A 27,417-nucleotide genomic window follows, 5' to 3' on the forward strand; every position below is an offset into this window, starting at 1 on the left:
GTCTAGCTTTTCCCAACAAAACCAGTCGATTTTATATGCTTAAGGAGAGAGAGAACCAGGGTTGTGATACCAGTCTATACCAGGTGAGAATAACAGCTCACTTTCAGGGCAAGAAGTTCACAGAAGGCTCTTAACACTATGGAAAGCCATGAAGGATTCAAGCTGGCAATCATTCAGGTATTACAGTGTCACTGCAACTCATTCTCCTAGAAAAGCTCAAACAGAAGTTACACCATTCTGGTACACAGATGCTTTCCTTTTTGGACTGTTTTTTTCGAGCAGTGATAGCTGAGTGACATAGTTGACTGGACTATTTTCTCTGGAAAAAGTCTTGTGTTTGTGTGTGAAGTTCAGGTATTCTTGATACTGCCATTTGCATAATTGTTTCTTCAGTTCATTTTGAACCTATAGAAAAGAAAATTAAAACCAAAGAATTGGAAAATTAAGACTTAGTGGACAGTGAATGTAAAATATACCAAAACGTCTGCCTGACTACTTTGCCCAGATGTACAAAGGCACCCAAATCAGTGAGGATTAAATCTTCACACATTTTTAGAACTTAAACTATGTCACTATTAACTTTTCTAAATAAACAGACTTACTTTCCAAAGTTCAGAAGATGACAGGACAGTTTTTGACTGAGGTTTCCTTGTTTACTGCTGTAAACTTCTTCATAAATATTTCTACCTTTTTGTATAATTTTTATTTTTCGTCATACCAACAGTTTGTGCCTCCTTGCTGTGACCTGGTATATACAATAAGGGTCCTTCTTCTTCTTCTTCTATATAGAACCCTATATACAATAAGAGTTCTTCTCGAGGCTTTCAGTTTACACAGATTGAAATCCCTCTTAAACATCCCTTACTGGCTCTGAAATATACTGAATTGACTTGAATTCATTACATTTGAGAGAAGTCTTGAGAATCCCCAAAAGCATGGGCAAAACTGATTTTTTTTGCCATCTGACACACAATGAACAACTACATTAAACAACCCTGGAAGTCCATGGCCTGCTATTAACACCTCTGTGGCAGGAGTGAGAGGCAGGGGGAAAGTAGCTTCTGTTGCCCTACATAAAGCAGCTCACACACAAAACTGTAGCAGGAGTGCAAGTAGGTGCAAGAAACACCTGGTTCTTGCCACTGTTCACATAAGTAGTCTGTTCCTGTGGATTAATCCTGTGGATTAATTGGTTGATGTTACCTCTGTTGATGTTCAGCTTCATCTCTATCTGCTCCTGCAAGGGCAGTGGCTTTCTTGAATGTCTGCAAACTGACTTACAAATGCCACCCCAAACTGAGAAGATACGTCAAATGCTCCTGACCACCCAGCTGCCATCTTCTGTGGCTAACATTAGTGCTGAAAATCTACGACAGTGTTATAGTTGTAGCACCATTAGCACAAACCCATTCCAAATTTAATGAAAAAATAAACTGTTAAGTCAAAATATTAATTCTTACAGGGGATGTATGGATGGACAAATGTGATTTAAGTACTCTGAATTTAGGAATCCATCTAGTAATTCTGTTATCTATCCTCTACTAAGTATGATCTCTATAATGACATATAGAAAAGAAGGTGGGATGTGCAGAAGTATATCTTGGACATCAGGGCTCCCTGAAAGTCACTGGAAATATTCATCACTGAGGTGCACCTTGTTCTGCCTTTATTTTCTCTGCTAACCACACAGACATGCCAGTCCTGATGTGCAACTTCAGGTATGGGCAGAACATGCTCTCTGGAGGTTTGAAGACCCTAAAAATTAAGAGGGGCTTCCTCCACCATCCCACTACTCCAGTATTATCACAGCAAGCTCAAGACCCTTCACCACTCCTGTGTACAATACCAACCCTCAGTTTCATCCCATATAGAAACCACCTTGTTTGGCAGCAGCACAGTTTCTCACATTGTCGCAGACACTTAAAACTGAGGAAGAACACACACACATAGAGAAAATAATTATTTTTTATGATTGTAGGAAACCATAACAGATGCACTGCCAAGCTGTAATGAGTGGACAATCTGCTCCAGAAGCGGTTATTCCTAAGCAGCATGAATGTAAGCCAACCCATACCACTTAATCTTGGGGCCAGAGATCGCTCTCTGTGACACATTTTAGACATTATTTATCATTGGGTAGGGTTAATTTCACCTACATTTAGCTAGCCTTATAAGAAGTATCCAGTCTAAGCTGCTAGGGAGACTGAGGCACAGTTAGTGTGTCATTCTTCTCATCTAACCTACACACTTTTCTGAGAATGAGATCTGTTTTCACATTTTCCCATGGCTTTGGATTCATTCTATTCTTTTGGAAAAAGTGCAGACAAATTTAGCTAGGCTTTAAAAGTATATGCTGTCTAAAATATACTACAGGAAATTTATCCAAATTCTAATATTATAAAAAATATAAAGGAAGCGTTTGGAAAAAACTACTGAACATGAAATGAAACATGAAACATGAAAATGCATGCATTGCCCTGGAAAAGAAGAAGGGAAAGAGAAAGAGAAAAATAAAGAAACTTTCTAGGAGAAAATAAACCTAAAAAAAGTAAGCAGTGTTACAAGATTTCCATTAAGACATCATCATGATAGCTATCAGATTTAAAGCAGAAAAAAGTCCCATGTCAGGGAACTCATCAACCATTTGTAAAGGCTCATTGTTTCAAAATTTATTTTGTGTTCAGCGGAACTGGATGAATACAAATAAAGTCAAACAAAGCACCAAAGGAAAAACAGATATTGGTATGTTATGCTTTCAGAAGTAGATCAAAGCACAGATCTGTTCCAGAAAAAACAGGAGAGGCCCACAAGCTTAAAAGGTTTTGGTAATCTTATGTACTTGCTACTCACCTCTGCATTTGAGAAGCAATATAGAAGAGCGACAACAAAACCCTAGGACAGGAAGGAGAGGGAGAAAAAAGCCAAACATCAGCATTTAAAAATGTAGAATCAGAGAAAAACATCAGGTTTCACTCAAAATCTGAATCAGAAAGAAAAATTTCATATTTTCCATTTTTCCACTGAAGTTTAGGTGATGTGGGAATATTTATTGGGTTTTCATAAGAGAATTAAAATTTTCAATGGCTGGCAACACTATGATATTTTCTTAGATAATGTTCTGAATAGTGGTACAACAAAATAAAAGAAACAAAGAAATATTACAAAGATGAATTCACTACTGCTAAAGGATAAGGGCAAAGAAGGTTTTTGTATATTATCCTTACTTTTTTATTCCTCTTATTATCACCTTTATTGTATGTGGAATTAGTTTCAATCGGTTCACCTTAATCCATAGAGTGGTCTTCATAGCACTCTGTCATTGTTATTTAATAAAGGTAGATATTGTATTTGGGGGGAGGATCATTAAAATGAACTCTAAGTCAGAACTTAAAAGTAGTGTGAGATTTCAAATGAAAAGGTAAGGAAACAAAAAAACAGAGGTGGCAAAGGTGTAAGATAGAATGTGTGCTTTGAATTTAAACCCATTAACACCTGTTCTAATAACTAACATAAATGTAAAGCTCCCAAGAGTGTGGTTTTCAGATCATAGCTTGTAGGACTGATAACCATTTTATTCAGCTTACCTGAAAAGAACCCAAGCCCAGCTCAACATAAAGGCGAGCTTCCAGACCAGTGCTTTCTGGGAAAAATGCAAATACAATGTAGTGCACTCCAAAGAGGGGGATTAAGAGTAACGTGGATTTAGCAAGTCTCCTGTCAAACCAAGAATTAAAGAACAATGCACTGTTAGAAATATGGAATTAGTGATGGCAGTGATATGTTGGACCAAATTTTAATACAGAGCACAGTTCCATAATGGAAGAAACTACATCCAACAAAGTTACAGAAAGATTACTTTCTGCCACCCCCACTGTCAACACCTGGTGAAAAAAGATGAACAAATCAGCATGCAAGTTTTCTGGGTTGACCTTTAAGGATTCTTCTCCCTGCTATATATGCAAAAACAGGACGGACCAAACTGAGTACTCTGATCAACTACCCTGAGACTAACCTCAATCACATGTAGGCATCCCCCAATAGAAGTGTCTCAATTTCCAAAACTGCCAATGGAGATGTAAACATCACTGTCCATAGGAGTTGATTCAGCTGCTTAAACAGTGATGTGGCAGCCCCTGGTGATGTCCTTGGGCGTTCTGCTTGGCCTTCAGCTCACTCCAGAAGGGTACAGGTTTGTGCTAGGTCTTGTGACATAACTACCATCTATAAATACCTATCTTAAGATGAGTTAAATAGCTCACTAGAGTCCTCTGACTGCACTGATGAGATTTCCACTAATTATGAAGGGGATTGTAAATAGGAAGGGCTAGGTTCAGCTACCAGCACATCATCTTCACGTTGCTTCTAAAAATTCAACGGAAATTATCGGCATCTTTCTCTATGTGGTGATTTGTGTGGAAAGGACTGGAAGCAAGATGGATTACCTGACATTCAATATTTGCACTTTCAAGCAACAACTCCTTTTGGAGTTATAGCACTTTACGTTTTACTTTTCTCTTTGTTCCCAGCATATCCAACCCACCCTTCTCCCCTTGAAGAAAAAGACAGAGGTGATATTTTGGATGAAAAAGAACGTTTACATTGTTATTTCTTCTGGGGGTTTCTTTTTCTGTTAGTAAGGAGTAGAACATTTTGTGTTCCTGACTATAAAACATTTCTTAGTATTTCATAGAATAGGCCAATATCAAGAGACTCAGAAAGACTTACACAAAGTGGCTTGAATGGCTCCCTCCTCCCTCTTGAGATTTCAATTTGTGGACTAGAATTCTGATCACATTAATAAATATAATAAAGTTAATCTGAAAAACAAGACAATATCTGTAAACTTACTACAAATCAGAGCATGTCTTCAGTTGATACAAATTAACTAAAAAACCCTAGCCACAGGAATTGCACTGCTATAAACCAGTGAAAATCTGCTGTCAGATGAAACCAATTGCATTAGAAACAATTTTTTTTCAGCAAAATATATATAAAGATATGCTGAAAGTTATATTGAATTAATATAGACCTACATATCTCAGTATGGGTTTATATGTGATATTAACTCTTTGTACTTGTCAGCACCTAGCAGATTTTACGTGGTCTAATAAGTGCCCTCTGTTCCCTTCATTGTTTATGACAGGGATTATACCAGATACAGATCTGACTGACATACTGTTTCCTCCCTAAATTTGCATAGAATAAATTTACGCATAAAGGAAATCTTTTGTCTTAAGTTTGCAACCTAAGAATTTATTTTAAAAATAAACTACATAAAATTATTTATATGTATTTCCTGTTCTAAACCAGCTTCATATTAGCTAAGAATCTTGCCAGTATGGATTGTCTTTCTTCAGTAATGACTTACAGACACACAGGCAAGAACGTCAAGATGGTTTCATTATGTCATAGCATGACTCTAGAAAATATAGGATTTAGCTACACAATAATTTCCAGCTTTTTTGAAATTCAGCACCATAGCATGTGCTATTGCTTTTTCCCAGCTTGCTGACAGGAGGCACTAACTTAGCTTTCACATTTCAAAAGATGCTCAAGACAAAATGAAGAGAAAACATACTAATACTGTTAGCAGAATGGGACCTTTGATGATCCATAGCACTACTCCATTTTCATCGTCATCCCAACATCTGAAACAGTAAACAAAACCAGTCATGTTATCTGTCCCATGTGAGCTTTCCATGACACATGAAAGTATTTCTGTCACAGAATAGGGAAGTGACGGACACTAAGTTCTAAATCACCATTTAAAGGCCGCTACCAGTACCCTGAAAGCTCTCTCAATGTTTCTGTGCAGCCCAATCTAAAGGAAGTTTATTCAGTAAGAAGCAAGGGTTAAAGAACCAAAGCAAAGTCAAGAAATGAACATTTGTATTTTCAGGCTTCTTTCCTGCTTTTCTGTTAAAGAAGTGACTGTTTTACAGAGTACAGATCAGAGACTAAACTACCGTGCATTCATGAATGTAATGACTTTGTGTTCATGAGGAAATAGGCAAGAAAAACCTAAAGCCCTAGAAAAGATATCCTGAAGGAAGGAAGAAGAATGGGCTTTTGATCAAAACAGCCTGTTTCGAGGTTCGTGTATTTAACCTCAATAACAGTTCAGTTTAACTCCGTCCAGTCATATGCCATACATGTTAGGTTGTATCATAGAATCATAGAACAGTTAGGGTTGGAAGGGACCTTAAGATCATCTAGTTCCAACCACCCCGCCATGGGCAGGGACAGCTCACATAAACCACGCCACCCAAGGCCTCATCCAACCTGGCCTTGAACACTGCCAAGGATGGAGCATTCACGACTTCCCTGGGCAACCAATTCCAGTGCCTCACCCAACCTTACAGTAAAGAACTTTCTCCTTATATCCAATCTAAACTTCCCCTGTTTAAGTTTGAACCCGTTACCCCTCGTCCTGTCACTACAGTCCCTAATAAAAAGTCCCTCTCCAGCATCCTTATAGGTCCCCTTCAGATACTGAAAGGCTGCTATGAGGTCTCCACGCAGCCTTCTCTTCTCCAGGCTGAACAGCCCCAACTTTCTCAGCCTGTCTTCACACTTCAGGGCAGCTTTTAGTAAACAATTTCCTGCTTTATACCTGGCTTTCATATTGAAAGAGAATGGAAAAAAAGAACCAAAACCAAACTCATCAGGACATAATATGTTTGTTTGGAAGGTAATTATTTGAAGAGATCAGTATTACTAATTTGTGGCTGATTTTATATAGAAGCATATATTTCAAGGACTGCATATTAGGAAACTACATGAAATTCAATACTTACTATGATATTTCCAGGTTTTATTACTCCACATATGCACATCAAAATCAGAAGACTTCAAGATTTTCTGTCACTTGCTTATGAAGTGTAAAGGTTAAACACACAACTTTGGAACACTTTTTTTTTCTTTTTTTTTTGTTTTTTTCTATATATTCCTTCCCCATCCCCCCCCCAAAAAAAAAAAAAAAGAAAAAAAAAAAAACAAACGAAAAAAAACCACCAACCAAACAAAAAAAAACCCGAACCCATAAAAAATAGGATGGCCTTGGCTTCCTTAGTGAAGCTCTTACTTACCCAGTATTTTGTTGGTTTATTCGTGTGAGGACCCAAGCAAACATCACAGCAGTGGGAGCCCCTGAACAAATCAACATTGAACACATAATTTTCTGAATACTGTGTCCCATAGAAACTTTATCCCAAGACTGTTCACAGTGCAGCAGATTGGATGAACATTAAAGGTCAAACAATGGGTCAGACAATTTTAAATAACTTTATGAAAGAACTTAACTTGCAGTTCAAGGAAAGAAAAGAAAAGACAGGAGAATGAAAACAAGACAAAGAAGAATAGCGGATGTTGCAAAATGGCGTTTTCAAAATTAGCAGCTAAGAATTGCTGGAAGGTTTGGATATGAATTACAAGCACTTGTGAAGCTTGAGAAACCACTCATTTAGTTAGAGCTCTTTTATCTTGTGAATTGTGGCCAGCACACAACTCTTTGCACTAGCTGGAATAGTTCACATTTTTGTCCCAAGCAGCCTCTACTAATCACTCTAGACCCATAAACTGGTGAGCATTCCGTGAAAGTTTATCTAAATCCAAGAACCAGTGCTTTCTAGCCTCACTTTAGTACTGCTTATCCTTCTATATTTATGACTAAATAGTTATTTCTCTTTTTTCCTTTTTTCAAGCAGGCCTATAAACTAACAATTGCTTTTGCTTTTCTTCTGTGGAATTACATTTCCAAAGACTAAGTGACTTTCAAAGCTGCTACAAAAAGGACTGTAATCTGAGGCAGGTGACATTTTCACTGATAAATCTATAGAAATATCAGTAGTACCTTTTTAAGAATCATTTGAGATCTGTAGGAAAGGCCCAGAAGTAGACCTTCCTAATTTTAGACCTTTATTTAAGGCCTTTAAAATGGGACTATATTCAGTTCAAATTGTCTTTGTAATTAATGAAGAGAACTATCTACATCCGTATCACCTAACGCGAGTTGCCCCTGAGATGTCTCTCATTTTGCATTGATTATAGAAGGAGACGAAGATTACTTCATTATTAATTGAGATGTTTCCTTTGTTATCTCAAGTTAGATGGGATTAATCGAGGTTTAAGCATCTAGTTTCAGGCAATCATATTTGGAACAGCTCCAAAAAATTTAATTATATTTTAAAAGTCTTAGAATATGAAGATGAAGGATAAATTACTATTTGCTTCAGGAGAATCTAGATTTCACTCCAAGTCAAAAATATGTCAATGTGACTGCTCAATTTGGGTGCCTCTATTTTAGAATAGCCAAGGTGAGATATAAGGATATCTAAGATTCACAATAAAAAATTCTACAGTGTATTACGTGCACATATTCTGACAATCAGAGATAACTTTAATTGTTGCATAAACCCAGAAGATTCCTAAAAGCCAGAAGGTCTCTTTTTTGGAAAAAGAAAAAAAAAAAAAGCAAAACCAAACAAAAAAACCCCACTGTTGATGTCTAGGCATGAAGTCATATAATTTAAGAAGAATCTATCTAATTCTGCACACTAAAAGCAAATGGCAACTTAAAGTCACCCACACTTCTTCAGTCAGTGGAGGAAGGCAACATCTTTCCAAGGTGTTATCTAGCCACATCACTTACATTCTTGAGGACTGGATTAATCACCACCACAGCATGCATACCTCCCTCTACTGACTGCAGGAGAAACCTGGAGAGATAGTTTAAATTAGATGGTTAAGTTTTAAATTACTATAGTTGCACGAAATTGCTTTCAGTCATAAAGATGAGTGCTGCAGTGTTTTGCGTAGGCATATCATAGTGCTTCTAGTAATCCAGCCTATCCTCTCCTTCAATATTTTGAACAGTATAAATAACGATATGAAGAAAGACAGTATAATGGTATGGTTTTTTGTAGTAGTACTGCATGAATGAGGAACTTCCACTGGAAAGGTGGCACATTTTACAGACAGCTTGAATCTCAGAAAAAGTATTTTCTCTAGTTCTGAAAGTAAATGGAAATATTACGTAACACACAGAGGAAAGGAGTACTAACCCCAGCCAGTAAATATGAACCACCATACATACTGCTTGTCCGAAACAAAGGTTAACAAAAGCAGTGTTTGCAGGTAAATCCCTTCTATAAGAAGCCAGAAGAAATTGGCTAAAACACTGAACTGGAAGAATGCCATAGCAGCCTTACAAGCAACCTGGAAGTGCAGAAGAAGAAAAACTATTAGGTCTACTTTCCATTGTCTCTAGTTTCTCTACAAGTGCAGGCAAAATTCACTGTTGCCACATAAGAATGAAGAAATTATTACAATATTTCAATAAGTTTCAAATTCCATAATTTTGTTTGGCTTTACTTTAGTTTTTTGAAAGGGAAATATTGGCTCTCTCTTATAAATAAAATTTTTTACTAATAGAAATTTTTACAGCTTCATTAGAGAGGACAGGCCTATGCCTTGTATATCAAAGCTGAGTGTAGCCATAGCACTTTAGGTTTGTTTAATATTGTTTGGTTTAAGATTTCAGTTCTAGCAAACTAAAGAGAAATGGGATTAATAAATCTCCATGTCTCTTCAGGTAAAGAATTAAATGTTATATCAAGGATAAATAAGACTATAAGTTAGTACCGTTGACATTAGGCAGTGGTCCATAGTTTCATCTGCAAACAAGATGGCATCTTTGGTAAAAACAGCAATTGCTCTCAGGATAAAGGAGACAAACAGGTGCATATGAATGTAATTCCGTGTACAATGGAATTTTCTGACATGGAAAGAGAAAATAAAAATTGTTCTTCAAGAGAAATTTCTTATGGTCTCATCAAAACTCAGGAACACATGTGACTGCAGACATCTACCAAAGCAAATAAATGGCCTGTCACTATTTGAGAGGGAGCTAGAAATAAGGGAGCAGATGAGTTATTTGTTGGCACTTAGGGACATGGCTTAGTAGTGAACTTCACAGTGTTAGGTTAACGGCTGGACTCAATGATCTCAAAGGCTTTTTCCAGCTTACATGATTCTATGGTTCTTTTTCTCCAGACTTCCCTCCCCACAGTTTTACCTGTTGGAATCTCCTTCAAGGTTTGAACATATCAGCCTCTTGGTCCTAGGGCCCTCAATAAGTGATATGAACTTTAAGACTCCCAATCCATTCCAGTTAGGAAGCCGATTATGTGCTCTGCACTCCCTCCTGCAGAGCAAGCTTAAGGCTTTTGTCCAAGTACATTGGAACCAACCAAAACCAGGATCCATTTCCTAACATCCAGCGTCATCAAACATGACATTTAAATTTTTAAAAAGTCTTTCTATAGCTCCCAGTTATGGAAGTAATGCTCTTTCACAGAAGGAATGGACAGACTAGAATAACTTCTGGTTCAGGGGTAGAAGACAGTTTCTGCAGAGTATGTCCTGCTACACACTGGAGGAATTGTTATGTTAATAGTGATAACAGATTGGAGCATTTTCACTGTATGCAGTCATTAAAAAGATTAGGACAGACTGCCCAGGCAGTTTTAACATCTGCAGCGAAATTGTACAACATGAATAGAGAAGGACCCATTGCTATCAACAGTGTTTATGTCTGAGAAGGACTTGAAAATGGCAATTAAAAAATCCCATAAAAAAAAAAGTACTTTGAGAAGTACAATGGGGCTGTTTTAAGGCATCCTGGAAAAGAGACCATTGTTTTTTACCTGAAGGCACCAAAGACAATTAGAGCTGTAATGAGTGAAGTCACTGATGCTGCATAGCCTGCAGTGTAGACATGCCAAAATGCAGAATAATATGATTTCTACAAGAAAAAGAGAACACAGACCAATGCTGGTGGTTATGCAGCATGCATGCGGGTATGCTTATTTCACTAAGATACATTTTCCCTTACTAATCAGTTTCACTATTTATGCACAGCTTTGTGTGCTGGAGATTGGCTTCAGGTTTTTCCTTCCATCGCTAACATATCTTTTTTATCTCTTGAATACTACTGAACCTTATACATGAGACAGGCTTCACAGCCCACAGGTTCATCTGCAGTAGTGACCCCTTTGAGCATGTTCAACAGGAAAATGTTAACTTTATTAAGTAAGTACATTTTCTTCTATAGGTATATGAAGACTCTAGGGCACTGATAAAGTGACTGAATCTATCACTTTAGAACAGGGCCAGATTCGATAAGTATTGGTTTTCATAAACAGCTATAGCTAAAAGAGAAGTAAAACTTGCATTTTGCAGGAGACAAAACTGAAACATTGTGAAACAGTCATATCGTATTGTGTAGGTAAGAAAGTTTAAGCCAAGAAAATAGCTTCACAGTCTTTAATTCTTTGGAAGAACAGTTCACCCAGTTGCTTTATACTGTAACACTGTGAATTCTTTATAGTTTATTTTTTCATTTGGTTTGTATTTAAACATCCTACGTCCTAAGAAAAATGCCTACATTGCTTTATCTGTGAAAATTTTATTCTGATTCACGACATGATCACCTAATTATTTAAAATCCCAAGAAATTAATTTTCTGAATTCAGGCAAATTTCCTCCTTGAAAATGCAATGGACACTTTGTTCTTTAGTTGATCCAAACTCTTGTTTATCCAAAAGGCAACAATTCTGGTTTTAGACAACCAATTAGCAATTTTAAGTAGATCCATAAATAAATCATACAACCCTGACAAACTAGGAATCATCCTGCGTTTCTGAAATAGACCTAATCTTTCATAAAGTATTTTCAAAATGCAGGTGAAAATTAGAAAATAGATTCTTCAACTGAAAAATTAAGTATTTTGATGCATTTTATCTAGTTTTGTAAGGCAGCTAGAAAAACAACACTGTACACAGAAGATACCATAAGTCCTCACTGCAAACACAAAATACTCTTAGAATATAAGTGGGATTCTTTGTGCTTATTTCCTTGTGTTTACAAGTGAAACTTACTGGTTTTATGTTCCTTTTGTAGACCTTGCGGATTTGACTGGAGTAATGAAATGAACACAGTCACAGCACACATGAGCTCTGCCTTGAAATCTTCTGAAATGTTAAAATATAAATACAGTTCTTTGCTAATTTCAGCCTCGGCCTGCTTTGAACTATGCCTGGCTTAGCACAGTCCAGGGACTGCTTGGAGAAAGCCACCCTGGAGAGTAAGAGTTTAGCTCTGTGGGTGAAAGGCATGCAATGGCAGCTGGCCCTGAGGGGCTTGAGAACTCTGCTCCAGAATGCGTGCCTCCTTATGAGTCTTACATGCCTTCTGAACTCTTTAAGTGGTTTTCAAAATATTTCCAGAATATTTTTATGCATTTATCTTTCTAGTGTCCCCACAGTGTAAGGAAGTACAAATATACTTAGTTTATGGGTGGTGAATTGAGTTACAGATATCTATCTATATTACCTGTTACAGCTGTGATTGAGTTTCTAAGTTTATGGAGTCAAATGGCTGAAGCTAACTGTGTCTACAGTTCCTAAATATTTGAATACATGAACTGTTACTTCTGTGCTTGAGTTTGCATGCCTGGAGAACCAAATGGTTTACTCCAGATAACAGCCAGAGTGTTAGTGATGACAACCCTTTTCACCTTTCTGTGTCTTGCATTGCCTACTGATAAATGACTTTTTTCCCCTGTTGAATCATGACTGCACACTCACAATAAGCTGTATGAGTCAGTCTTTTATTTTGTAGATTGGAGAGAGTCCATTGTTTCAATCAAAATACCACAGTAGGAGGAGGAGGCAATGATGTACCAGAACTCAAAGGCACATCTTTGTCAATCAACAACCTTCAGCCATAAGGCAAAGCTCACCACTGAAGCACCACCATCGCCATGGAAGAGTGAAGTATTCCTATCCTGGGACCAAATACGATGATGAGGACCACAGAAATTTTATATGAAGATATGGGTGAAAAGAAATACTGCTGGAGCCAAATTAAGTATCAGTTATGATCATCAGATAGGAAAAATAGAGGTTCACTTCCTATTTCTTATGATATATTGTGGATATATGATATATGGATATGATATAGTGTGGAAATATTCAATGGCATCCAGGAGTTCTCTCCTAAAGATATGCATTTACCATCATGCTATAAATTTATGGAACCTTTTTCTCTGACCTGAGGAACATCTAGAAAAAAATCAACAGGAGGGATCCAAAAGAACTTTCCCTGAAAAATTCTCCCTAGACAGATTGGTAGGACTTGCATGAGAGATGGGTGCATAATGAGGATTTAAATCATCTCTGTCAGAGAACCTTAGTCCTTGTTAAGGACAAGCGAACTAAACATGAGTCTATTCTTTAACAGCAAGAGGAGACAACTGGACAGAGAAGAAAGTGCTACCTGTTACTCCCTTGCTTTATATTAAGCCTAATTTACTAAACAGTCTGTAAATATACCTAGAAGGATTGATCTTAGCACTGAAGATAGGTAATTACTGGATTCTAACAGTACCTAGATGTGTAGGAGCATCCAGCTTCTCAGCATGCTCAGAAGAGGGTGCTCTGGAGATGTTCCCAAGTAAGAAATAAAAAACTCACCTGATCCTCAGGCCCTTTACTGGAACCTTCATCAAATCCACAGGCAATGGTGTATGGTGGGAATGGTTCTGACCAATATGCCTCTTGTGTACAGTTTCTCTGAAGGAAACCTTTAATGGTAAAATATATCAGAGAATGAATTATGTGGGGGGGGAGTGTGTGTATGGTTTTTAATTTCTTATGAGAAACAACAGATTTTTATTCCTACTTTGATTCTGAAGTTAGGCTAGTCATGTTCAGCCAGATTAGCTATAGATTTATAATATTCTATATATCTATTGTTTAAAAAGTTGAGAGAGAGATTCCCATTCATTTCAAGATGCAGTGGAGCTTGTACATTTCATATAGGAAATTAATTCTGCAAATTCAATCCTTACACAGACAAAATAAAATTATGCATTCTATCCTGCGTTTACAACATAATTTGTACTTGTGGACAAAGCCCTGAGCCGCATTATCTAGCTTTGAAGTTCCATACAATTCTTTAAACTGTTCTAACTGGAGGACTGGACTAGATGACCTCAAAAGGTCCTTTCTAACAACAATTATTCTATGACTTCATAAATCAGTAATTCTATGATATATTTCTTTATAACCTTAGCAATGTACTGCAATTACCCATAATTTTGACACCACCTTTAGCTGTCTAGTTTAGCCTAGACAATTTAGAGCAGAATAACATAAATCAAAAACATGCCAAATATTGACCATAAGCCAAGATTCACATCTGGATAATTATTGTATGTCAACTGATGAAAGATAACATTGTGAATCAGGAAAATAAGCAAGTTACTAAATCCTTAACTATTACAATTTATTTTAAAAATATGTAGAGATAAAAAGGAAAAAAGTCTTGCCGTGGATATTAGTGATTTCTTCAAAAAATCTTGGACAGGGAACTTTAACCACTTCCCCAAAAGCAGCTGTGGGCCAGCAGGTTAGACCATCCCAATCTCTGGCACATCCTGGGGAAAAAATAAAAAAAAAGTGCCTCTAAATAAATACACATACAGAGAATATCACATGTCTGATCTTCCATAATTACATTATCTGAGACTTTCCCACTAATTCCCATGCAAAAAAAGCCAAAACAGGACATGCAGCTCTGCAAATGAACGATTGTATTGTTTTCCTCTTCTCCTTGAATGCATTGTTGCTCACACATGTGCTTAGCACTCCAGCTGGACCTTCCCTCACCTTATCTCATGAGAGAATGCACCCGAAATTCAAGCAGACACGATCTGAAAGTCAAATCAACTGGAGGTTTTCCCATTGCCAAAAGTCACCAAATCAAAATAATGAATAATTCTTAGCACTTGAGATTTCTCATTACTGGTTTCAGAGTCTAAGTGAAAAACATCAGACTTAAAACTTCAGCCTTAGTCTCTTGATTCCATGCTTGAAGTCTACCAGTTTCACCTGAATTAAAGGAGCTGGAGTCCTGGTCTTAGGCAATCAATGGCATTTTTATAATGGATTTCAACAGGGGTTAGATTCATCCCAAACAAGAAGAACATCTCTCAGCATCATATAAAATAACCATCACCTGGAGTAGGTCTGGCTGGTTGGCCTTCATAGGGTTCCCTAAATCAGAGATTGCTAGCTGATCACAGAGGGCATGCTACTAGCTACGAGTCTGATAAAATGGGTTTTTAGAAATTATAGTTAATCACAGCTTTGTCATGAATGCATCACATTGAGACTCAAGCTGTGATCATGCAGTGTTTTTTGGCAAGTAGGTGTGGGTGCAGCACAGAAAAATTATCAGCATGTAAAGGTGCCTGAACCTATAAAAAAAAAATCACTGCACTGTAACCAAAACTAATCTCTAGGTAATCGTAAGGTGGATGTAAAGCAGTGCATGGGTTTTGTTTGGGGGAGGAAATTTTCTTTCACAGATTCTTTTCTGTTTCCTCTGTGACTGATGACAAGGCAAATCTAAAATTGTCAAGAACTGAAATGTGGAAGCAATATTACTTGCCTGTAGCTGAGCAAAGTTACTCTCTGGCTTCTGAAAAGATAGTCCTGAAAATCTCCCACAGCTTTATCCTCACGTTGCCTTTGGGAGGATGAAATTCCTGGTATACCAAATTTGCCAGATGAGAAAGAAGAAACCCTGATTCATTATCTCTAATTTTAATTGTCTAAAATATGTTAGCTAATCTTAGCTATGTTCCCTCTATAATCAGTTCAAAGAGACAGGGACTTCCAGTGCATGATTCATCCCATATATTGGAGGCTCCTTTCTGACGGCAGGATGAATCACCCACTGGAAATACCTAGGTCTTTCTGATGATTATAGCCTTAACTAAGCTGCTCATTTTCAAATTAATAAAGTCAGGTAATATGAATCCCAGTCAGACATGCAGTGGCCCATGCACTGGCCCATGCACTTAGACTTACTGACTTAAAAGGTAGCTCTTAGAGAGACTGTTCTACATTTGATGAGTTGGGTCTAAAAATTTATTGTAAATGGTAATGTGTGCTTAAACCAAGAATTAGGTGACCTGATGTAGGAGTGGAACGTGCACGTTTTAAGTCCTAGGTCTGGCTTCATTTTCAGTGACTTCTTTTACACACCAAGTTTTTCAAGAGACTAGTGATTGTCCAAGTCACCTGAGACTCCATAAAGACAACTGCAGTAAGATTTGTATTAAGTAATGTTGACATCATAGATATTTCAGTCATTTTCAGTAACCTGGGGCTCTTCTTTTTTTGTGTGTGGGCTTTTTTGTTTGTTTGTTTGTTTTTAGACAACGGAGAAAAATAAATATTTTTTTAGCTTGATTCTGTGGGTCCATTTTACACATCTACTTTGAGTTGAGAAGAATTACACCCTGGGGTCTACTGATAAAATGCATTAGACATTGCTCTGTGTAGCAAGAATAATATGGAACTACTTTAGATTAAAAGTTCTGCAACATAAACTAATTCCAGCACAGATTCTCTATGACTACTGAGAAGTAACTTCACAATTGTGATTCTTCAGTTTGTCTCAATCAGCTCCTGAAAACTGAAATGCAAGCTAGAGACTTTTATCAATCTTAGCCTAACTTTAAAATACCCCAGATAAAATATTGCGGATTAATGTGTTTTTCTGACTTTAATAGAATCATAGAGTCATAGAATAGTTAGGGTTGGAAAGGACCTTGAGATCATCTAGTTCCAACCCCCCTGCCATGGGCAGGGACACCCCACACTAAACCATGCCACCCAAGGCCTCATCCAACCTGGCCTTGAACACCGCCAAGGATGGAGCATTCACAACCTCCCTGGGCAACCCATTCCAGTGCCTCACCACCCATGTTTCGTTTTAAAATATATTAGAAAAGCTGTAAACAACTGAACAGATTTTCACTGAAGCCTTTCCATCTCTAGAGAGTAAAAGGTAGAAAGGAGGGCTTTGAGAAGATCAAAGTTGACAAGTCTGAAGATTTCTAAATAGTTTAACAGAACTTTAAGGTAACTTTATTTCTTTGAGTAGTTTTTGCTACAAAGAGGGTTCCAAAGTCATGTACTTATTTTTCTGGTAAACCAAAAAATACTTGGGTCGTCATACAGTAATACATGCAATAAATAATTATCAAAATCACATGATTTTTGCAAGAACATTTTTGGGTGGGTTGCTGGGTATTCCAAGTGCAAAGCATGTCCAGGAAGTGTTCTGACTTGATTAAATGGGCAGGCGAAAATACTGTTAAAAAGATTAAGCAAGTGGAAGAAGGTTATCAGACATTAAAGTGATTGGAAAGGCTGCAGGAAAAAAAAAAAAGGGGAATATCCTGGAGCGTTGGTCTCTAAATTTTGATAGGCTCCTAAAGGCAGACTATTGCCAGGTGTTGGCAATACTTCTTTCTGTTCATATTGAATGCATAAGGCATCTTTGTCTCATAACTCCTGATAATTCATGTAATTGAAAAATATCACTTATGTGGATTCATATTTTTCCAAGCAAAGATGGACAGAAAAACTACAGCTGAACTTTTGAAACAGCTTGAACATTTTGAAATTTCACTTTGAAGAAATTCAAAACATGTCTCCACAATGCCAAAACCCCAGCAAAGAGAATATCCTACACAGCATTTAAAAAATATTTTACAGGCTCTCTGAAATGTTCAGTTTGATTTTCAAAATTTGTATCTGAGTATGTAAGATATTTCCAAACTCCACCACAATGAATCTTTTCAAACAAACAAAGAAACAAAACCAAAGAAACAAAACTATATAAACATATATGAAAAGGATATTTTTAAGAAGTTGAGGCTATTTATTTCTTCCACATTTTTGCAAAAAAATAAAGGATTTTCACCACATTGGAATGATTCCCATCACAATATAATTTCAGCATGCTTTTCACTGTCTTCTGTGCCAGCTTCTTTGGAGTTTTGGATATAAATAAAAACCACACCAAATAATTTAGGATTGCAAGATATTCCAGGTAGGGTTTACCTGCCCTGATTAAGCATTAAAACTTGTCAGGGTCTGAAATAATTATCTTTATCTCATTCCATAGTTAGTAAACAAAATTTGCTCCAGAGAATAATTAATCCCATTCTAAAATAAACATCTAAACCAAAGGCAATGAAACATGTTTTGACTTAGACATTGAGCTTTTAAAGATGTCTAAAATGAGATGAGGTAAAGTCCCATCCTATAGAAGAAGCACCTAATACTGTTAAGAAACCAAATAAAAAAGGAACCAAATCTTGCCTCAGGAGAACATCTAGTTATCGTGCCCCTGAAATGATATACAAGGGATATTCATATCCGAGCTTAGCAATCAGGACTGTTACCTTTAAGATCAGGTGAAAGAGAGTCATTCTTTTCTAAGCAGAGAGCCTCCTCTTTGACCACTTGCTGGAATATCTTGCATTCTGGATGGATTCCCACAACCTCAATGAGAAAAAGACAAAAAATCCCCGAAGTTCTGTGATTACTGGAATGAGAAGGAATGGATCACTGGAATGAGGTTTCTTTCCAGTTTTTATACCTTATGGCTGATACTTTGAGGTTTAAAAATGTGAAAACTACAGGCAAAGATGTATCTGCAAATAGGACACATAAACAGTAGAAGGAGGCTGTGATCTCATACATTCATCAATTTGTATACACATCTGCATATTCATAGGCATATGGATTCCTCAGTGTATTGTAATAGTCAGGCTCAGTAACACCTCTTTTCCAGTCTGGATATTTCTACCACCTCCCTTTTATACCAATGTTTTTCACAAAACTTAAATGGATTTGGTGAATGGGAATAGTCACACAGTCACACTAAGTCCCCCAAACATACATGCAGTCTGACCACATAGATATTTATTCCCCACAAACCAAATTAAAACAAATATATTTCTTTAAAGATACATGAGTGCTTGTTTGTTTGGGGATTTTTAGATAATTATTTTGGGAGTTCAGAACTACCTATTGGGAAAATATTCCTATTTTGATTCTTGGGAGTTCCCAAGAATCAAGTTTTCTTTATTGAAGGAATTAGCCATAACAATAAAGTCTTAATTACACTTCAGGAAGGTGTGCCTACTCTGCTTTGAGGCTAATACTAACAGAATGGGCTCCTGGTCTTCTTTGAAAACTTGAGATTTTATTGGCATACAAATGACACTACTGAGAGAGCAGGGTGTAAGCTCTTCCCTTCTGAATGCAGTTGGCATAATTATAAAAATAGAAGCAATAAATAGGGAAGAAGTTTTATGTCCATTGAGACTTAAATAAGAAATCCAGAAGTTCAAGAATAGATAAAATAGAAAAGTGGTAATCTTGGTCATAGTTTAATCTGAGTGATTGCAAAATTTTACCGGCATATTATATGAGGATGCCACACACTCCTTAGACAGAGGCAATGTTTCAATTTTACCAGGTGAAGAAATAAGAAAAATTAATGAATTGTTTTGGGACTTTAAGTAATTATATTTATCTCACAGATTAAGATATTACACTTAAATGCATAAATGGATTTCTAGGCATCAGTTGTTGGATGTGGGCTAGATTCATCTTCCTAACTACAGATACTTGCGTCTGTACTACTACAATGACTAGTGTCATTTAGGTGCTGTCACGTTTTTTGCTTGACCTTCATCTCCCACTCCAGAAAGTTTCATGTCCTCTTTAGTCCTTCATCACATTTGTGATTGTGAAGATGTTCTTAATGCATCCCAAAATTACTGTCTCTGAAAAGGCAATTCAATTCTAAGAAGGAATCTACAATGTCAGTGTCTACATGTGATCTTGTTATCTGAGCTTCTTTTGCAGTCCATGGAAAAGGAATGCTTAGTGCTGTTTGGGATTCTGCAGGGTATCTCAGTTCTCTTCTCTACACTCTGTATTAATTTTGCCAGCCCCATGTAGAAGTCTCAAATGCTTTATTTGATGTCTCAAATATTTCTACATACCAATGTTAAGTAACTGAATTAGACACAAAGTCAAAAGAGTCAATAGAGTCTGGAAAGCAACTGGGCTGTAATCAGACAACTGAATACTGCACCAAAGCCTCCTTTGGGATACTGGGATCTTCAGCACATAGGAAGTGTTATATGGAATAGAGCTCTTTTGCAAGCTATGCTATTCAAGGCAGAAAGAGGGACTCAGAGGGTAGTGATTTATACAGGAATGATGGATTGAAGGCTTTCTGAGACATTTCTGAGGAAAACTGTAGGCCATTCTAAACCTCTAATAACTTTGAAAACACAGTACAGAAGAAAATATCACTGCTATAATGCCTTGTCAGTCTCAGGAATTTGATTTATCAGCCTTCAGAATGTTTCTAGTTTCCAGGACTTCTTTTAGCCTTCACAGAAACTTTACTTGAAGTCATATAGACTTTTACATCTTAGCAATGATATCTGCTGAGGGGAAAAAAAAAAAAATAGAACACAACTATCTTTTTAAACCTTTAAAAATACTGCCTACATTCGTATTTCAAAGTAGCATAGACAGACTGCTTTTAACTATGAGGCCCTAGACATGGTTTGTACCTCTTAATATTAGAACAGAAAAAGGATTAAGGACACTGTTTGAAAAGAAAATTGAGACATGGCCTTTTGCATGCATTGTATTCCTCCAGTAGGTAATTTCAAATACATTTTATAAATTAGCATAAGTCACTCTTAAATAATACTTCTTGCTTTTCAACTATAATAACATAATTCTGAAATTAAATTTTTCAGGTATTCATAGGATCCCTGCTCATTGCTTTATCTTTTAACATATATTTCACTTTAAAGTCAGTCTACATAACAAACAAATTATTTTAGTAGTAGCAACAAAATGATTGTTGCGTACATATCTCACTATTTCATTTCATAAAGATGGATGCAGCTGGACAGGAAAGAAGTAATTTCTCTACTTTCTGGAATTTTTATTATAGGCTAGTGCATAGGCTAAATATTACTGACACTTCAGTGTTTGAACATCAACATCAAATGTAATTGCAGATGTAAACTACAGACTATCACATAAGAAGCTAAAATGAGGCTGATGTTGTTAACATCAGTGTAATACCACTGTTACAAAAAAAAAAAAAAAAAAAAAAAAGAAAGGGAAAAGAAAAGACATATACAAGAAATTGAGAACAGCGATGATACTTCAATTTGTTGGTTTTCCTTAGGCTTTAAGAAAGAGGAAGACATTAAACCATTTTACGGTTAAAGAAAAGCCTTCTGGGCAGAACATTACTTGTGATTTGCTGGCTATGGCTTACTTGTTTTTTGTTATTAATCTAACAATACCTTGAGAGAAAGTGCATGCTGTTGCTCTAATCTGCCTACAATGGTTAGGTGATGGGGTTTTCTAGAGAACAGGGTCCCTGTGTTTGTTGCAAAACATAGTACTGCAATTTAGGAGGCATCTGCTGTGATGACTGAGCTCTTGTAGGAAAAGAGAAGCTCCTGTTGAGCTTCTGTGCAATTACTCTCTTAGAAAAGGATAATTTAGTAAAAAAACAAACCAAAGATTTCTGAAGCAGGGATGTCCAATCTGGCAGTTTTCCATACCACAGTAATAAGTGTAAGAGGCTGATTTGAAATTCTTCTCAGACCAACATTTCCTAGTATATAGGCAGCAACCTGGCATGAAACTTACTAAAAATCACAGTGGCGTGCCTTCTTCCCAAGGCTTATATAGAAAACTGAGGTTTCATGCAGTGTTGCAGACAGCATTCAACAAATGGAACTTTACATTGCTCTGCCTCATAACACAAAGACCTTTCTGCTGCTTTGAACATTAGTGACCAGCCAAAATTCACAGAGGTGTTTTAACTCTAAGTCCTAGCCATGGAAACAATATTGCCCAGAAAAAGGTAATCACATAGTGAACATTGAAAAGTTACCTATGACAGGCACTGATATGATAAAAATCTGAAACAATTTACAAAGTCAGATTTTGGGCTTGCACTTACATTTAGACTTCCTTTTCTTAACATCTGCGAGGCTATTGCATTGAAACCTTAAGAGGTATATTCACTGATAGTAAGTATAACACTGTTTTGTATTTCCTTTACACATGATAGCTTACTTATTTGCTCAAATCTGAACAGAAAAACCAAGGTAATTGCACTCCGGGCTTTCATTTGCTCATGTTGGACAACATCAGATTTAGCAAGCACTGGGAAGAGACTTCTTCTAGAAACATCCTCAGGCCATACTTAGTGCAAATTAATTAAAAGCAATCTTTCCTGAGAGCCCACCCAAAGATGGTGCCCATAGGCTACCGCAGTGTAGAAAAACTGTAATTTAGATGTCATACAAAATACAGATTTACACTCATTAAGAAACACACTTGGGGAAAAGTAGGAACATTTTCTGTGCTCTCAGAAAACAAGGGAAGTGTTTCAAAGCTGGACACTGAATGTATTACTCATTTTTGAAAAGGCAATTCAATGGAATCAAAGAGCCAGAAGTAAATTGGTAACACTTAATCTTTTTAAAAATTAATAAAAAAATCAAACAAGTGTCTTAAATAATTGGCAAGACGGGAAGGTTTCAAGAACTTGAAGGGTCTTTTCAGTTTCATTTCCAATGTCATGAAATCCTAAAACCTCATAAATAGGTTTTGTGTCAAGTCTATAAATAATTTACTAAGAATATTCATCACTGTTCTTTTTGCTTCTGTCTCTGCAGCTTTCATTCATGTCTCAGATCTCATCTCAGACGTGCTCTGAAATCATCTCTGTATTCCCTGTTCTCCCTGTCTGTGCTTCCCCTGTTCATTTTTTTCTGATGTGACTCTGATGCTTGAATATTTCCTTTATACAAAACCAGAACTATCTGCCATTCACATCACACATTGATTCCCAGCTTGAAGGATTAAAACTCAGCCTGTGTTTTCGGATACAGAAAGGCAAGGTAAGAAACTCCTTCATTCCATGCCCATTTTTAACTGTGGAATGAAGTATTCACTCAGTCCTAAAAGGGGGCCAGTGCAGAGAAACAGGGTATGCTCAGAAATGCATACAGTTTTTTCAACTGGAACTTTGATGAACAGAAAAGTCTTATAAGATGCAAGGAGGTTCATGGAAAATGAAGACAAAGAAAACCTCAGCCTTTTCCATAAATTTCTCAGTCTGTTGAATATATTGTATCAAAATTTCATTCAGAATTTCTCAAAATGGCAAGTGCTAATTAAAAAGCTTGGAGACTGGGAAGTTCAGGTCACTGAAGTTAGGGCAAATTTTCACATGAGCTTTAAAGGGAGCTGAGACTAGCCTCAAGCTCCATTAGTTCTTGTCCATTTCAGTAGAGCTACGATCACAATTGTCCCTGTAAGGATCTTCCTACCTACTGTGCCCTATGAGTAATTCTGGGATATTTGTAATGTAATATGTGTAGCATTATGTTCTGTCGGAAAAAATACAAGAAACTATAAAAAATAACCAAAGATTTCTTATGCAGCAAAGTCCACCACTCAATTGCGTTTGAAAAAATAAATGAACATCCAGTTTGTTTCTACTATATCTGAGCCACGTTTTCAACTCTTGATTCTGATTGTATAGCATGAGTTCACCATAGCAGTGATGTGACTCCAGTCATCAGCAACGTATTTAGCTATTATAGAAAGTCCTGCCTTCAACTTCAAGCTCTGACATAGTCTTGATCCCTGAAGCTTTCAACCCCAAAGGTAAAAACTTATTTCCAATCTTTCTCTTCAGCCAATTAAATAGATTATTTTGGGAGTCTTTTTGGCTGAAAATGACTACCTAGAGGACATTTTCAGTGTTTGTTTTCTCTTTCTAACTCGATTACCTATGGAACAAGAGAAGCTGAGACACTGATTGCCTTACAGTCATTTAGAGGAATATCTTTTCAAGATTTTTTTTGAGACATTGGAGTAATGCTTGGATGCTCCTGTGTGTACTGGATTGCATTCATCTGACTGTATTTAACTGCATAGCCTTGTACAGAACAGTACTTGCTGTGTATACATATCTATGTATATCTCTGTATGTGCTTACTCATAGGTAGTCTGTATGTGACAATATTGCCATTCTAATTTATATTGTTTATAAATCCTACATAATTAGTGTGATCTTGAGAAAAATTAAAATTAGTTTATTAGCTGTATGCTAAATTTGGTAGATCATTAAACCATCAATAACAAAAAATAACAGAACACTAATAACTGAGGATCCTTGTTTTCTGCTATTGCAACTATTCCTTCAAATTAAAGAGAAATTTCTCCATTTCTGCATATACGGCATGTTTGCTGAAAAGTGGGGTTCATGTCACCTAATCCCAAAGAACTGAAACCTAGATGTCAAAGACCATCAGCAAGTTCACTCAGCTTAAGCCCTAGCCATTGTTCTTGGAGGGTTTTTACCTCTTCCCAATAGTATTGAAGGAGGATAAAGGAGCAGCTTTAGACAAGATTCCTGATTCTAGATAGATAATTTTAGATGATTAATCTAAACTCCCCCATCAAGCTTTCCTTAATGATCAGTGAAGGCAGACAAACAGTTTCAGAGAAGTATCCCTCCTACCTCCCTCAGACACCTATTTGAGGACAGTGACTCAATGTACAGGAGCATGTCTCCCCCATTAATTCTCTCCAGGCTAATGAAACACCTAAAGAGACCAATTCTTCTACACCTCCAGTTCCCTATGTAGGGGAACTTAAGGTCTGTAAGGACTAGATCCCTAGAAGAAGCATCTATGTCCCTCCAACACAAATCAGCCCATACTAGCTATATCAGAAATTTAGGCACCCAGTTCTGTTTTATTGGGAGTTAAATGTCTTGCCATGGATTTGGATCCATATGCCTATTACCACAATAAATGCTTTATTAAAGCAAGTGTATAGCTCAACAATAACTCATCTATGTTTCTGTTCTCACTTCCAATCACTAGATCAGACTGCACTCCTTCCACAGAAATGTGAAAAGCTGTTATATGTTCGAAGCAGCAGTAGTTTAGCTCAGCAGGAAAGACTGAGTGCAGCTTTTCTGTTCCACATCCTCAGTTTCCTGAGATTCTGAACTCTTTAAGACAGGAAAAAAAGTCATTTTTATGCATTTCAGCACTCACCGCTCTCTGTTCCTTGTCACTTACAAGCAAACGGTAATTTTTAATGTCAAGGACTCTATTCTGCAAGGCACAAAGTATTATCCAGCAACATACAGCTCCCTGTGGAGCTGATGGGAAGTAAAAGTATCCAGTTTCACAGAGCAAGTTTTCAGCATTACCCTTCTGGTTTGTTTTCGTATCTGAATAATGAATTATTTGCAGAATCCACACTAGAATTATTTTTTGCTCTGACATCCTTTGAAATATGAAAGAACTGTTTACTCAATACACCCTATGGGTGTCTGGCCTTCTCTGACTGTCTCACTTAGGGTGCAACGCCTCCCACAAGACCTAGAGACATGAAAACCATTGATATTTAGAGCACTGACTCTTATTGACATGTAGTTGGATTTCATACATGAGCAATAGTTTGAGACCAAAAGCTATGTAGAGCATGCCATATGTAGAATTTCTTTTACTATGGGCACAGTCTGCTGCAATATCATAAAACATTAAAATGATGCATGGCAGCCCACAGATGTGCATGATAAATTACTTCAGGTTAACTCCACCGCTGACAGCTGCAAGAACAAGTTGTGATTCTATTATATGTTAAAAGCCTAGTCCAGATGCTAAAGATGCTCTACCTGTAGCAGTATAACACTTTAGGTTGATCAGTTTTCCCTGAAAAAAGGGTATTACACATGAGAATAACTGTATGTGGCAAGGTTTATATAGCAAAGACCTATATCCTATCACTTGTACATAAAGCTGTGTAAATACAGAGGAAAGAATGAGTCCCAGAAGATATGAGGTGCAGGTGTGAAAATGTACATCCTATATTTCACCTGTTAAAACTGAAGGGTGAAGGCCAGTCTGTAACCATCTAGGCTCTCTCTACTATCAGGGGAAGAAAACAGAACCATCCTGTCTTTCTCAGGACAAGATGAAATGCCTCCCAGTAAGGTGACTATTTCCCTTTTGACTACCACAGGATTCTGAATCCCAGCCTACACTAAGCATTTAACTGTGAAATGGTTAAAGTTAGAATTAATAAGCCCCTGGGAATCACAACCATAGAAAGATTTCCAAACAAACACTTTCCTGAGGCTGAAGACTGGGGGGAAAAAGGATATATAACTGTACTTGTAATTACACTAGCTTTTGCTATCTAGCCCAGGCAGTGCCAGCGGTAGAACATGGGGCTTAGGGAGGGATATATGTGCTTGAATTGTGTCTCTGTCCTCATACATCTTCCCTGATGTTTAATGTTACAATCTCACCTGCTGCCTCCAGTGCATAGCAGACATGATGGTTCATTCTGCTGCTTGGTGATATTATAAGCAGATGCCTCCAGCAGTAAATACATCAGTGGCCTCTCAAAGAGGTAAATGTCTCAAACACATAAGGAGGAACCATTCCTTTCTAGTTATCTTCCTTCTTTAGCAAAGTTGCCTTTCTCAGGATAACTGGGACAGAAAGCTGTCCCCTTCTGTCCCTCTAAAGGCATGCTACAGCTATTCTGATTTAAGGATGCTTTTCTGTCCTTTGGAAACTGCAATTCTAATGAATGGAAATGGAAAGACATTTATTAATAGCAACTCAAGGCTGAAAAATAATAAAAATAAAGAGCTGGGTCAAGCCTCTAACTCAGGATTATTTTTTTCTTTCCTCTCCTCCTACACCCCCATCCCCCTGTTTATAATTCTCTCCTTACTCTTCTTTCTTTCTACCTGCTCCTCGTTACAAGAAAAGTTACCTTGCCTCTGCAGACACCCTTGCCCGGATCCTGCAGAGCAGCTGCAGTACCATCCAGCTGTGGGCAATAGTTTCAAGAGCCAGCTGCGCGGTCCACCCACCCACCCACCCCCTCCCCGAAATTCCGCCGGGCACTCACCAGCGGGAGCAGCAGCCAGCACAAACTTCGCATCCTCCGCAGCAGCCTCCAGGTCCTCCCCGCTCTCTCTGCTTGCCGTAAAGCTGCCAAAGCAGAAGCTCGGCCCGCCTCCACCTGCCCAAGACCCGCCTCAGAGAGCTTTGCACCTCCCTTACCGGACACCCCGGTCCCTCCCGGGGGAGCCCGGCACTTTCGCCCCCCACGGTACCAAGCTTGCAGCAGAGGGAAGGAGATTCCCAAGCATTTCCCCTTGGGATTTTGGACCCATCGCTACGAACAACTCCTCTGGCCGCCCACCTGCTGGGAATTAGAGCAATTTGAGGGTCTTTGAGGGTGTGTTTGGAAGCACACTCTGCAAGAAGATATGCTGGGTTCACTGCCCTTCTAATGCGGCCATGCTTGTGGCTGGTGCCAGCAGGTTTCAAAGGATCTGAGCTTTAAGTGGGTCTGACAGCGTGGTATTCCCTGGGGACTC

General features: G+C 37.5%; 1 protein-coding gene across 1 annotated transcript; it reads right to left on the reverse strand.

Annotated features, from left to right (window-relative positions):
- Window positions 1–216: 216 nt before the first annotated feature.
- On the reverse strand, window positions 217–26,978 carry LOC308217963 (vasoactive intestinal polypeptide receptor 1-like; the record flags this gene model as incomplete). The annotated part of the gene is made up of 13 exons (XM_080611460.1): window positions 26,943–26,978; window positions 18,329–18,428; window positions 14,393–14,500; window positions 13,536–13,645; window positions 10,707–10,804; window positions 9,643–9,775; window positions 9,063–9,216; window positions 7,089–7,149; window positions 5,579–5,648; window positions 4,726–4,817; window positions 3,585–3,714; window positions 2,851–2,892; window positions 217–405 (listed from the first exon to the last, which is right to left on the reverse strand). The coding sequence occupies exons 1-13, from the start codon at window positions 26,973–26,975 to the stop codon at window positions 217–219; spliced, it is 1,320 nt and encodes a 439-aa protein (XP_080467586.1). The 5' UTR covers window positions 26,976–26,978.
- Between the last annotated feature and the right edge of the window lie 439 nt (window positions 26,979–27,417).

The sequence above is a fragment of the Psittacula echo genome (genome assembly GCF_963264785.1).
Source record: "Psittacula echo genome assembly, chromosome: 2".
NCBI lineage: Eukaryota > Metazoa > Chordata > Aves > Psittaciformes > Psittacidae > Psittacula > Psittacula echo.